We start from the raw sequence: 14,162 nt of genomic DNA on the forward strand, positions 1-14,162 counted from the left end.
CTTGGTGACTGTGAGTTCTTGGGCAAGTTCCTGAGCTTTTCTGAGCCTGACCTTCTTCACTAGGAAAATGCGAATAACAATATACAACAAAGGAGTGAATGGGACATAAAGTCATAGCTGGCATTTATTGGATACTTAGTTCGTGCCTGGAATGATGCTAAGTGATTTTTATATGCTTCTTCCAGGTTGAACCATACCATCTGCCAATATTCAAGTGTTTTTGACTAATTTAAACAGCAATTTTATTTAGTTCAACCTAATATATGTTAGCTGCCTGTGATGATATAAAGAACAAATGTGAAAGCGGGAGCAGACTTATGAATACGGCAAGGCTGAGGCCAGCAAAAGAAGGGTGGGTCGAAATCATTTCAGCAACAATCATAAAGTGGCCATGGTAGCAGCTGGACCCCAGTGTTTAGGAGCCAAGGTTTGGTTTTAAATTCCCACCCAGCTAGTAATTAGCTGTGTGGCCTTCAGCAAATGGCTGTTTCTGTAATGTCTCAGATCAGGCTTTTTTCCTCTCACTCCACTTAACTCCCTTGTGGTTACCAGCGATTGCCACGTTGCCATATCCAATGGCCGTTTCTCAGGCGCATCTACCCAGCAGCAGCACCTGATGCACTGATCTCCATCATTCCTCTCTTATAGAAATGATTGCCATTTGGCTTCTCGAATACCCCTCTCTCCTGGGTTTCTTCCTGTCTTACTGGGGCCATTCCTTCCCATTCTCTTTCGTAGACCTCTGTCCTGCCCTACTTCTCAGTGTTGGACGCTGCCCCCTTCCCTCCTTCATCCACAGCCACTCTTTAGGGACCTCATTCAATCCCAGGGCATTAAATGGCCTCATATGTGCAAGGTTCCCCATACCCTGCCTCCAACCCTGACCTCTGTCCTCAACCCAGATTCATCTAAATGCCTGCCTATGTGACATGTCTATTTGGATGTCTAATGGGCATCTTAAAATTCACATGCAAGGAACTCCTGCTTGTTCTCTCACCCCTTGCACTCTGATCTCAGTAGGTGGTACCATCATTGATCTGTACTCCCCACCAAAACTAAGACACCTTGAACTTCCTTTTCTCCCCATTTCCAATGCATCGGCAAATCCTATCAGCCCTCTACCATCAAAACAGATTATGAAGCTGATCATCTTCCACCTCTTCCATGGAGCCTGAACTGCCACCGTTTCCTGCCTAGGCTACTGCAGCAACCTCTCCCAGTGGGTCTCCCTGCTCTCCCTTGAACCCTTTCTGAGTCTGGTCGCCATATGGCAACCTGAGTGATACTGTATAATATCCAGTGTTGTCCCATCACACTTAGAATAAAATCCAGTTTCCCTGTCGCAGCCTATAAGGTATGGCAGACCTGGTGGCTGGTCTTCCTCAACCTCATTTCCCACCACTCTGCCCCCAGAGGCAAGCCCCGCCACCCTGCCTCCTTACTTCTGGGAATCTCTCAGGCACAGTTTCAGTTAAAGGCTTTGCACTCCCTGTTACCTCTTCCTTATGACTTCTGGGACTCCTTCCTTCACTCCTTCAGGTCTCTGTGAGGCCTCACAACCACCCTCTCTAGTAATAGCCTTCCCTCCTCTATTACCCCCTTTGCTTTATTCAAACATGTGACATTGCCTGAGATTTTATGACACATCTGTTCATCTATATTGTCTTCCCCTCATGAGAATGTAAAGTCTCTGAGAGCAGGAACTTCTATTTTGTTCACTGCTTTTAACTTTAGCTCCTGGAGCGGTGCTGGCACAGAGTAGGCACTCATATTTGTTGAATAAATGACAGCGTGGGTGCCCACTGGCACATCAACTCCTAACACACACATGCACAATCCTCCACGGTCAGGGAGTCCTTGGTCGTGCTGGCAGCTGAGACCAGATGCCCTCAGTCAGGGTGGCTGGGGAAGGGTGGCTTGAGCTGGGAGGGCTGGACAAACCAGTGAGGGAACCGAGGTGTCTTCAGACTCCTGTCTTGGGATTTTGGGCTACAAAAGGCTTCTCACCCGGTTAAAATAAGAGAGAATGGGTCACTCAGGCCAGATGTGCAGAAAGACTTCCCAGCAGGAAGGGCTATTAATAAGAAAGACTTGGATCTCTTAGAGAGTGGACACTGCCATGTTATTTGCTAGACAAGAGGCCACGCCAGATAGTGGAAGGTTGCAGGCTTCTGAACCAGACACACCCAGGTTCCAGTCCTGTCTGGTAACTCGCTTAACTCCTTGTGCAAGGTGGCTTGAAGGGTGTGCCTGTCGGGATCAGAGACACCCAGATTCACTTCTCTCCTATGTACTGTCTTTGTGACCTGGAAAGGCTGTTGATCTTCTCTGAGCTTCAATTTTCTCAATAAGAAAGACGCTGTCCAACTAATGCATAAACTAAAAATGCATGTTTCTGGCCATGGCAGGCCTTGAAGGTCAGCTTTTCTTCTTCCTGGATGAGTTTTCTGACAAGCCCTTACTCGCTTTAGGCTTTAGTTCCCATCTGTGGTACAAGCTGATACTTGCCTTCTGCCACGCTTGGAAGGAAGGGCAGTGTGACTGTAATCAAGAAAGTGCACAAGAGCACTCTTTTTTTAGGGAAGACACTCAAATAGCATGATTAAAATAGCCATATGTGCTGCATCATAAAGGCGACCTCTCTTTGTCTTTACTATAAGAGTGCAACAGTAGTGTGATTAATATAGAATAGCTAATGAGCCAAAGTCTTTTTTATGAGGTCTTGAAATATATCATTATATTGGCCACAGATGTATAGGCTTAATGATGTTTGGCACAGACTGTGTGAGTGATAGTAAGTGCTGTTGCGGGTAGGGCCTAGCCGGCTGGCGGGGTAGAGCCTGATGTCAGCATCAGCTGTGTCCCCCACTCCCAGTGGGGGGCCTCACTGCCCCTTGGGGGTAATGCAGGACTGATCCTACCCAGAGACTAAGCAGCTGTAGATGGTGAGAGACTGAAGACCCCACGGTGACTAGGCTTGAAAATTTAGTCATGGTTACCTCATACGGCAAGTAGTTCTTCAATGTATTTAAACTCATGATTCATTTTGAGAATCTGATCTAAAACTATAGATCTTCTCTTCAGAAAAATGCTCTAATCCACAAACACAACATTTTGCCTATAATTTCAAGGGGTGAATAGACCCATTGGGATCTTTAAGTTAGGTGCTATTGCCTTGGGGAGCCAGATAGCTGAGAAGATCGGGAGATGGACCAAGAACAGGAAATCTGTTCAGCTGAGTAGAGCACAGGAGGTGCTGAAAGGTGGCAGGGGAGCAGTTAATAAGGAGACTACAGTCCTTTACTATTTGTCGAGAGGTGGTTTTTGATGGGAAAATAAAGCTAAATGTGGCAAGAAGCCTGCCACATGCAAAACACTAATATATCTCCAAGTAAAACAACAGGGAAAAGAGTGGGTGTCACGTGGCTTGCCCTTTTTCTCTTTGAAAAAACAAAACAAAACAAAACAAAACAAAACAAAACCCAACTAATTTAGAGTCAGTCCTGTTATCTCAACTGGTCTCTCTCAGATCCCTTTTCTAGTTCTTCTCTAAAGACCCAGCTTCTAATCTGCAGCCCGAGGCCAAACACTGTGGAGGCCTCTTTGTAAGAACTAGAGATAAGTAATGAAGGTCATCAAGATTAGCGGAGAGAGGAGGAGAATGAACTAAAAGGAGACCAATTTATGGGCAAAAAAAGTATAAGTTGCAGAATAGATTCCCTAAAACTTTTAAAAAAGAATCCCCAAATGTATTCTGTAGGTGAAAAGGAAATTTTATTTTAAAAACAAAGTTTGGTTTTAAAAATAAACCATTTGCTGTTTCTCAAAAAGGTGCTGACATTTTGCAGATAAAGAGAATGAACTGCTGTCCTGCCTTCAGCTAGCAGTGTAAACAGGACTCAAAGAGGCTAGGGATTCCAAAAGCAGATAACCTCATTAGCAGGCTGAACTTCCTTATAGATGGTTTGGAACCAGCATGGGTCCCACGTGAGTGGTGGGGCTGTTAGACATAGGCTTCTGGGGTCAAGATCCCAGAAACACTATTGTTTAAACTGCAGCATCTGTACAGAAAGAAGCAGGATCTACCTGGGTGGGTGACAGCTCAGGCCACACACACACAGGAGTAACCACCAGCAGCAGCCCCTATCCAGAGCCTCAAAACGTGCTTCAAGACCCTCTCTTAATTGACCATACACTTTAACCCATCAAATCTGCTTCCTTAGACAAAGAGCTCCTGTGGCAAATACATTCACAGAACTCCGGGAGACACACAGTATTCGATAATTTCAGCTTTACTGTTGGTTGCTGACAATTTAATATATGTTGCCGTTGTAAGTATTTAAAATATTTTTCTTTCTTTTTAATACTCTCTTTTCTTTTCACCCATTCATTATGTATCTCAGATCTCAGCTTTTGTGATCAGGAAATCACAAAATGAGGATAAAATCCAGAATGGGGACAGAGATTCTACATCTCTTGGAATGGCAGGTTAGGATTTTTGTACTCAAGTGATCATATTCAGAAGTCAGAACAACAAAGTTGGCCTTCAAGATGCCTTCTTTGGCCATCTTAATAATTAATGGTTGATTACTTGCCAGGTATTTCGAGGGCAAGATTTTGTTTTCCCCTAATTACCTTTTTTAGACAGTTCCGAGCAAATAACAAAATAAAAAGAAAGGACATTAGATTGGGTCCTGAGATGGGATTCTGGCTCTGGCTTAGCCCTAAATGGGCCAGGGAACCTCATGCAGGATGCTTTCCCTCTCTGCATGGCCTCGGTTTTCTATTCTGCAAAATGAGAGTGGTAGCCTACACCACTTCCACGTCTCTAATGCTAAACTGCACACAGAGGGGAGAAAGAAAAGTCACAAAGGAACTGCCTGCATCTCTTTAAGACAAATCCCAACTCACAGCTTGGTCTTATCCCTTCCTCACATGGAAACTCCACTCAGACCTGGCAGGCCTCTCTGTTCTCACATATTTCTTCCTCTCCCTCTGCTGTACTATTATTACTTTTTCCTTCTTGCAGAGGCAGCCCTGTCCCCTCTACAGGAAGACACAGTCCCAACTCACCTCCTGGAGGAAGTCTCCTCGCATGGACCCCACTCTGCTCCCTCCTCCTCTCGGGTCTGTCCTGCCAGCACTGACACTTGTTATGGCTTGTAAAATACTACGCAGTCATTTTCCTGTGGGTGTGTCTTTTCTCCTCCTGCCCTGTGCCTGGCTTCCCTGTCCAGCAAGGTCCTGGGGCTAGGACTGGGGAGGGGAGACAACAAGGTAAGCAGTGTCTCCTCCCAGCCATGGGTGGGGCTGTGAGGCCACACAGGGCCATCAAGTAGGGCTCCCTCTTTCCTTCCTGTTGCGTTTTTTGCAAAAGATGGTGTGACACCCACAAAAGGAATGCCTTGGATAGAGATGGCAGCGTTGGGTACAGCTCTGTTCGGGTACGGTGGGAAAGGGAGGGTGCCTGAAAAGTGGGACTCTGTGTGTGGCGGCGATGGGTGGGCACTACCTACCGTCCACAGTGACTTGGCAGGAGCACTCAGCCTGGCCGGCGCCATTCTTGGCTAAACACTTGTATAAGCCTCTGTCCTCTGGCAGTGCCTTCTCGATGGAGACGGAGCAGAGTGAGCCTGGGGAGAAAGAAGAATTGTTGAGTGGACCAGGTATAGGTCTAATACCTGCCTCGGAACCTGGACCATAGCAGGTAAGTGTTATTCACAAGTGGGGACAGCGTCTGGGAGCCCAAAAGTCAGAGACCCCGTAGGAACCAATCCCTCTCCTCACTGAAGCCGGGGTACTTTCTGCTGATAACCCATGTCCAAAACAACTGATCCCTAAAGGTACTCCCTCCTGGTACCCCCAATCCTCTTCCAAAGAGTCTTTTTATAAGGACATTAAAAAAAAAAAAGGTATAGAAGAGGGGAGAGAAATAGTCTCTGCCATCTAATACAATAAAAGGAACAGATGGACACAGGCCGTGCACACTGGAACATCACTGAGACAAGCAGTAGATAGGCTCAGGTTTACAAACCTGTGTTAGGAACAGTGGCAGATGAGGGGGCTCTGCCCAGCTTATAGCAGTGATTCTGGGAATGCACCATAGAAAAGAGAGTTTTGAACAGAAGTGGGTGGGGGAGGGCAGCAGTCCCTGTCTAGTAGGGGCACTGGCCTGTGGGAAGATCTGTTGGCAGAAGGTGACTGCAGCCTGGGACCCTGGAGCTGGCTTTTCAGGAATGGTATTTGAGCTGAGAATCGCGACCAGTGAGGGGCACTGGGCTAGGAGAGGGGCTTTGCCTCCCTTCAGTGCCGGGTCTTTCGGTCACCTCAGAGAGCAGTAGAGACGGCCTTCTTTCCTCACAGACTCTCACTGGGTCTCACTCTCAGCCCAGCACACCGCCTCTGGCTTGGCTGGGGGAAGGAGGAGTCAGGCTGAGCACACACGGAATCTGGGTCTGGTCTTTGCTTACCCTGGGTCTCTCATCTTATGACTGACTCCTCTGGGGGATCCTTTTGGGGGGTTTCCCTTGGGGTGCGGGAGAGGCCACCTGAGGACTGGGCCTGTTGGGCTAGTTAGGAGGGCAGCAATCAGTCCCCTACTTCCTGCCTTCAGATACACAAACAAGCCAGCAGCATGATGTCCTGCCCAAAGCTGTCCCTGTTGTCAGGGCAGCAGTCATCACACAAGGAGGGGAACAGAACTGGAGCCCTGGTACATCCTGCTGCCTGGCTCCGGCTACCTCCCTTGCCCCCACCGCTGTCTAGCACAAGCCATTGGCCCTGGACAGAGCTGTGTGCATCCCAGGTGTATGTGTGGGTGGCATGGCCAGAAGGGAGGCTGACAGGTACTGTTCCCAAAGGGCCTTTGATCTCAAAAAGTACCCTCACCCTGATTAGACAGATACAGACTTTACCAACAAATACAAGGATATTGAGAGAGAGGAAGGATAATGTCAATGCTACCCAGAGAACCTCACTGAGGCTGGAAGAGAAAGCAGAGGCGTAATAGTTCCTTTTACTTCTTGGCACCTGGGCACGTCTTAAACAGGGGAACCTTTGTCCTACAGACCACCTGAGGCAGGATGGCTGGTCTGCACTCCCCACCCTGTTATACAGACCCTGCCTCTTGGGAAAGACCTCACTACATTCTCTCAAAGGCGGGGGTGGGGGGGCGGGGGAGCGAGCGATGGGTCGGATCTCTTATAGAATTTGCAGAAACTGCAACAGAAAGGATTTAGGCTGGATTTTTAGAAAGTCTGTCGTGAAAATAGGAACCATGGAGCACAGAAATGGAGGAATGAAGATAACTGTCATCTAGAGAGAGAAACTTCCATTCATCTGAGATGACCTCTGGACCCAAAATTCAAAGTTTAGAGGAAACAGACCCCATCTTGCAATTTCCCCTCAGTTTGAGGCTAAGGTTCTGGGAGTAGACACCCCACTCCCAATGCACATTCCATTCGAATGCTTGATTGCCTTTCAGTTTCAGTCCTCCAGCTGCCTTCGGCCTTAGACCAAAACTGCGCAAACTGCAAAGACAATAGTAAGACCACCAGGACAAGTGAAGCATTTAGACCACAGTACTAGCTCCCTCACCAGGGAAAGCATCAGAGCAGGGAGTTTTTGCAAACCGCTCAAAGCCTGGACCCCTGGCCATGTGCTTGGGATGGGGGAGGGCCCCCAGGCAGGCTTGGATCCTCAGCTAGGCCAGATTGAAGAATCTGGTATTTCCTGTGGGACAGCTTATTCCTGACCTCCAGAAGAAAAACCGTTTCCCAGCGTTTTTTTTTTTTTTTTTTTTGAGAAGCCTCAATCTGGTGGGGAATTTTGAGAGGGAGGTGAGGGGGATGGGAGCAGTCACCACAGAACCAGGAATCCAATGGATGGCTCAGCCAGAACCGTCCCTGGGAGAGCCCCTCATGCAATGGAGTCTGAAGATCCCCCATCTCACTCCTTTTCTCAGTGTGTGGAGAGGGTGGGTAGTGGGGTGTGCATAGTGGGAGGGAGTGGTCTGAGGGCCTGGAGGCTGTGCCTTAAAGCTGTCCTCAAGTCAGCAGGGTCTCCTGACCTGGTTCCCCTGGTGTGTCCGGTGTCTGGACAGTGGGACAACTCCAGGTCACCTCCTCAGGGATGGTGCCTTCCATGTCACTCTTAAGCACCCCCAGCCATAGATAGACCTCTTCAAAGTCCTTAGTTCATCTTAATCAAAACATGTCTCTTAAGGCCATTGCAAAACCTATGTCCTGGAGGGCAGTGACCATATCTACTACGAATGTTTTTCCTGCACCTGGAATGCAGTCACAATAAAAAAAATCTGATATTCTAAGAATGACAAACGGGCATTTATGTAGCAGGTGACCTGGTGAGATCCATGCAAAAGAAAGTCAGGAACACTTAATCAAATATAACCTACCTTGAAAAAGATGACACACAGGCATACCTCGTTTCATTGCATTTTGCTTAGTTGTGCTTCACAGATGTTGTGTTTTTTACAACTTGAAGGCAAGACCCTTCCTTCACTGGCAGAAAGATTACAATTCACTTTTTTGCGATACCCGCTTTATTGCAGTGGTTTAGAAACAAACCCACCACATCTCCAAGGTATGCCTGTAGTTTCTAAAAGGGAAACACCCTCCTAAAACTCAGAGTTCATTGAGTGGATTGTGCCTACAATGAAAGGGGCTAGAATAGCACCTGGCACATAGTAGGTGCTACATAAATCGTTTGTGTTTTGTAGGATGAACTAATACAGGTTTTGTAGGATGAACTAATACAGGTTTTGAAAAAGCTTCTGCAAGATCCCACACTGAAAGCAATTAAAAATGAATCGTCGGTTGATGATAACAACAGAAATGAATCTTTGTCATTAGATTGGGAGAGATGTTTGCCAGGAGAGAAGCCTGTCCTGGGGACAGGAAACAAGGTATAAAGATGAAAGCCCCTCTCAGGGGCAGCACAGAATCCTGTTGGCTGACTGGACCCCACTCCCAGGCAGAGGCCTGGGGAGCACTGCTGCAGGTCCAGAAAGGGCCTGGTGCGACCACCCTGCAGGCCTAGCATTGAAAGTGAACACCATGCACCCTGCAGCTCTGGGGGATGCAGAAAGAGGAAGAACACCTCTTCCTTCCAAGAATTAATGGACACTCCAACTGACGGGGCTGCCATCATACCTCTTCTGCTCTCCCCAGCACAAAACAGAGTAGACATAATCCTATTTCTGGGGGCTTGCAGGCTACAAGCCCTATCCAAGCTACAGGTTCAGAGAAGCCCTCCTGAAACCTATAAACAGAATGTCTAACTAGCAGTCAGTACACAGACATACATGTCCATGTTGGGGGAGAACTCAGGAGTCTCTTGTGGCCAAAGGCCAGTGACAACAGTCTGGAAGGCATCCTGGAGGAAGTGAATCTTGATCTTAGAAGAAGAGATAGCACATGGTTCAGTGCGGTGGAGCAAGAAGGGCTCCAAGTCAGGGAGGTGGAGGCAGAGAGGATGCCGTGGGGTGTGACGGGCCAGGAAACCAGCAGTGGCCCCTCTATCTTCCCCTACAAACCACCTCAAACCACAGCTTCCTTATTTTCACTGATGCCTTCACTGTGACCCCAGTCATTCAGACACTGACCTCCAATGGTCTTCCACTCCTTCCTCTTCTTTACCCTTCTATCCCTACCCTTCCAAGCCAGACGACAGGTTCTGTTAATTCTGTCCTTGCTCCTTGAACTGGTTATTTCCTGTCTGTGCTAGTTAGCCCAGGCCTCACCGCCTTTCTCCTAAACCTCTTCAGTGGGCTCTTTACTTGTCTTTGAGCATGGAGTCAATCATAATCCCTAAATCGCAGCTTTGTGTACATTATTCCTTGTTCCAAACTCTTACATGGCTCCCTATCGCCTTTGTAATAGTTTCTCAGCATGATATAGGGTGGAACGAGGCCATGCCTTCCTCTACAGCCCAGACCGGTCCGTGAGCAGGCCTGCCTTTGCTGCTGTTATGCCCCTGCCTGGGAAGCCCATAGCTGCCCTCTTCCCTGCTGAGAGCCCTGGCCTGCCTTCGAGGTTCCAATCAAGGCCCAGTTCTTTCACCACCAGCTTTCCCTGAGGCCCCAGCACTCAGCTCTCTCTCCTGCTGCTTCCAGCAGCATATCATCAGCACCTGACTGGAATAGTTTAATCACTGAGTGTGTATCCTCTCTCCACTGAGAGTAGATCCACTCATACCTCTGCAAGGGCCTGACTTCCTGCAATAGGGCCTGATTGAAGTGGTCACCAATAATGCTTTAGGACAGGCTTTCTCCTGGGTCTGTTTAATCTACGATTTTGAAAACTTGGGAGACTGAAGCTCTGAAGAAAGGATGGTGGACAGAAAGTGGGGCTGGTATTTTGAGACTACGTACTCTCCCTACCGTGGCAAGATGGACAGGCCTGTTTTACGGTCTGCTCCTCCACTGCAGTGAAAATACTAGACACTGGGCAAGCCCAGTGGGCACCATGTCAGTCTTCCAGCCTCTTGACAACTGTTGACAGTGCTGAGGAGTAGCCATTAGCATTTTCCCTTGATAGACAATGCTCTTGGTGAGCTGATCAATCATGAGAGGTTTTCTCAACTGTACCAGTATGCTGACGTGCTAACAAGAATTAACTTAAAGGTAACATAGCATAGTGATCTAGGTGTTGGAATTCAACCACTTGCATTCAAATTCCATCTCTGTTATTAACTAGCTGTGCAACCTTGGCCAAAATACTTAACTTCTCAGTTAGATGGGCAGTATAGCAGTTGCAAGGATTGAATGAGTAAAAAGAGTTAAGATGCCTGGGACAGTGTCTGGCACATAGAGTTCAATAAATACCAGCTATTCTTATTTTTCAAGGGAGAATTATAAATGTTTAGAATATTTTTTAAAGTTGGATTTGGGGCTGTCTCCATAATCCCCTCCCACCTCCCCTCCAATCTCTATCCTCTCCTTGTGCTGGCCTTCTTTTAATCATTTCTTCTTCCTCTGCTTTGGACCAAAACTGTCCCTTTGAGATGGTTTCTGGGGGAGGTGATGCCCAAGTAGCCAGATCTCTATGCCCTTTAACACTTAGCGACCAGCAGATACAACGGATTCAAGCACTCTGGGCAGGAGCAGCCAGTGTCTAATGGCTCAAGTGTGTTTTTGAGACCAGGGCAGAGGTCTGCTTACATTGCTTAGTCGAGTGGATTGTTAATAAGCAGCTGTTGGTGGCTCTGCTGGTTCCATGCAGGTCCTAGAGCAACTGCACAGCTTTGGGCATTGCCTTCAGCTATCTGAATATCAGTCTCCCTGAGGCTGGTGCTGCCAAGGACCTCACATTACACAGGCCTATGTGACTACATATGTCCCACCCTTCGTCCTGCCCTGAGAGATCATCTCAAGGTGATCTGTGATCACCTGGGTAGGAAATGCTCCTGCTCAAGGTTTTGGGTCAGACTTCCCAAGTGGGAGGGGCCCACAGGGGCGGCAAGGAAGGCATCCACTCCCCTGGACATCTCACCCCACCATGGTAATCCCCACGCCCAACTGTGTGTGGGCCACGGGCGGGCTGAACTAGCAGAAGCTGGCAGGTGGATGAGATGACTTCTGGAAGACCCTGAGAATCTAGGAATATCCATGTGAAAAGTTGCTCTGTCAACACATTAGCAGAAAATAAAAAGTTTTCTCTCTCTCCTGGCCAATTTCCTCTTTACTCCTTTAGCATCGAGATTTAAAACGCATAGCAGTTCCAGATTTGCTAAGATGCAGTGTGAAGAGAGGAGCTTTACCATGAGCTGAGGGGGCTACTGCTATGAAGGGTAAGGGAGGCAGTGAAGAGGGGTATAGTCAGAGGACAGGAAGGAGAGCAGCACAGTGCTGGGGACATTGCTGACATTTCAGCTGATGTGGATTTGACAGGACCTGTACTCTCAGGCCTCGGCTGTGGCTGCTCTCTACCTCTCAAGGTAAAATGCCACTTCCAGGGGAGCTTTGTACTCTGCCCTGCCCAGAGCCACCAGCACCAGCCTGAAGCTCAGGCCAGACTATTCTAGCACTGGCCACCAGAATGGGATGTGAAAAGCCTGCTGGTCTTGGAGCTCCCATCCAGGCTCGGGGTTTACAAAATAATTTCAAACCAAATTGAAGGTCCAGGGAGAATATCCCTCTTACCCCCATTGCTTCTCTAGGTATAAACTCGCCCATCTAAGAACTTCAGACCCCAAAAGGCCCCAGATGGCAGGATTTAGAGCCCCCCCTCTTCTCCCCACCACCCAAGAATGTGAAATAGCAGCAAACAAAAGTCTCATCCAAATTAGGAAGAGAGCTGCTGTCTGCCGGTGAGTGCGTGTGAAGTAGGGGCTGTTTGGGGTTTTGGGTTCTCACACAGGTCCCTTCAAAACCACAGTGTTATCAAGACTTAGTTGTTGTTGACCCCAAATCATAGTCCTGTGCCATCCCGTCTCTGCACACCCTCCCCCAAACCCAAAATGCTGCTGCAGAAGCAGCTGATAGCTCAGAGCTGATAGCTCAGAGTTAGCTGCAGCCCGGTGCCCCCATTTCCAAGTTTGTAAACAGCCTCTCCAAGCCAGAGTTGTGGGGCATTAGCGCAGGTCCCCATATGCTCTGAGGAGCCTACTGCTGGGGGTGCCATGAGAGTGCTCTGCCAGCCAGATGCTGAGACCTGGGCATGTGCCACAGGACTAGACTCCTGCTCTCATTTCCCAGTAGTGGAGTGTGTGCCCAAGGGCCTTGAGAGGTGCGGGGCACAGAAGCTCTGGGCTGCGAGCAACGATCAGTAAGATCAAGGCTCCATGAGCTAACAGTGACCCTCATACAGAGGCCTCTTCCTCCCCAGCCCCTGCCCTTATTCATTACCTTCTTGGGAGAGGATGATGAATTTGGTAGTCTTGAGTGTTTTTCCATTCAGTGTCCAGGTGATGGTGGCTGGGGGATCAGAGGACACCTGGCACTGGAGTAGCAGCTTCTCACCCTCTGCCACATGGACATCTCGTAGCTTCTCCTTGAAAGTTGGGGCTGTCCCTTGGCTTTCTGATTTTTTCTCATTATCTGTGGCCCCTGAAAGCCCTCTCTTGTAGTTCACATCATTCTTAACCTCCTTCTTGAGTTCTTTCTCGGCTGGTTTTGGAGTCTCTTCTGGCTTGGCATTGCCCACAGGTTTTGGGGTCTCGGCTGGTTTGGCGTTGCCCACAGGTTTTGGGGTCTCAGAAGGCTGGCACTGCCCACAGGTTTCAGGATCCCGGGCCGCTCTGGTGTTACCCCACAGGCTCTGGCTCCTCAGCAGGCCTGGCATTGCCCACAGGCTCTCACTGACTGCCCAGCCTGGCACTACCGTCTGCTGCCTTGAGATCCCTGCAGCAGGCCTCCACGTCCACAGGTTTCAGGGTCTCGGCTGGCTTGGTGTTACCCACTGGTTTTGGGGTCTCGGCAGGCTTGGCATTGCCCACAGGTTTCAGGGACCCTGAAGGCTGGGTATTGCCCACGGCCTTGAGACTTTCTGCCGCCTTGGCATTCAAGGCCTCAGCATTGTTGCTACCGTTCTCTGTTGGTAATTTTTTCTTGCTGCCCAGCACTGAGCGAAAATCTGGGGTGGCAGGTTTTGGAGGTGGTACCTTCTCAGGCACTGGGGTCTTGGGAGTCCCCTTTTTGGCCAGGACAGAGCGGAAATCAACCTGCTGGGGGCTGTGCACCTTCCTTTCTTCCTCAGACACAGTCTTTGGCTTCACTTGCCGTTGCAAGTTGGCGCGGAAATCCATCTGCTCAGCTGGGATCTCTTTCAGGTCTTCTTCCGACACGGTCTTGGTACTCACCTTCTTCCCCAGGAGGTCACGGAAGTCCAGCTGCTCCACCTCCTGCTGGCGGATGGCCTCCTCCGTGTGCTGCCGTGTCTCTACGCGCCTCTTCAGCACCCCCCGCACACCTTCACCTTCCTCCTCCTCTGGCCAACCTTGCCCTCTTGCTGGCCAGCCAGGCCTCAGGGTCCCATAGCAGTCACCACCACCACCATCGGCAACAACTCCTCGGCCGCAGAGGCCCTCACAGCTGGCAGGCTCCCTCCCCCTGAAACCAGTGAAGGGAAAAAGGAAAGTAGCAGGAGAAAAAGGGGCTGGGTAAGAAAGAAACGTCAAGGGAGAGCACATCCCTGAGGGAGGGA

The 14,162-nt window shown here is 49.1% G+C and overlaps 1 protein-coding gene across 1 annotated transcript in view; it reads right to left on the reverse strand.

Moving 5' to 3' along the window:
* MYLK (myosin light chain kinase) overlaps nt 1-14,162 on the reverse strand; it is a 159,878-nt gene that overhangs the window by 60,046 nt on the left and 85,670 nt on the right. The window contains 3 exon segments of the mRNA XM_039843215.1: nt 5,517-5,633; nt 12,866-13,205; nt 13,390-14,068. Coding sequence (XP_039699149.1) covers nt 5,517-5,633; nt 12,866-13,205; nt 13,390-14,068 — 1,136 coding nt within the window.

This window comes from Pteropus medius, unplaced genomic scaffold (assembly GCF_902729225.1).
Source record: "Pteropus medius unplaced genomic scaffold, Ma_sr-lr_union100, whole genome shotgun sequence".
In the NCBI taxonomy this organism is placed as follows: domain Eukaryota; kingdom Metazoa; phylum Chordata; class Mammalia; order Chiroptera; family Pteropodidae; genus Pteropus; species Pteropus medius.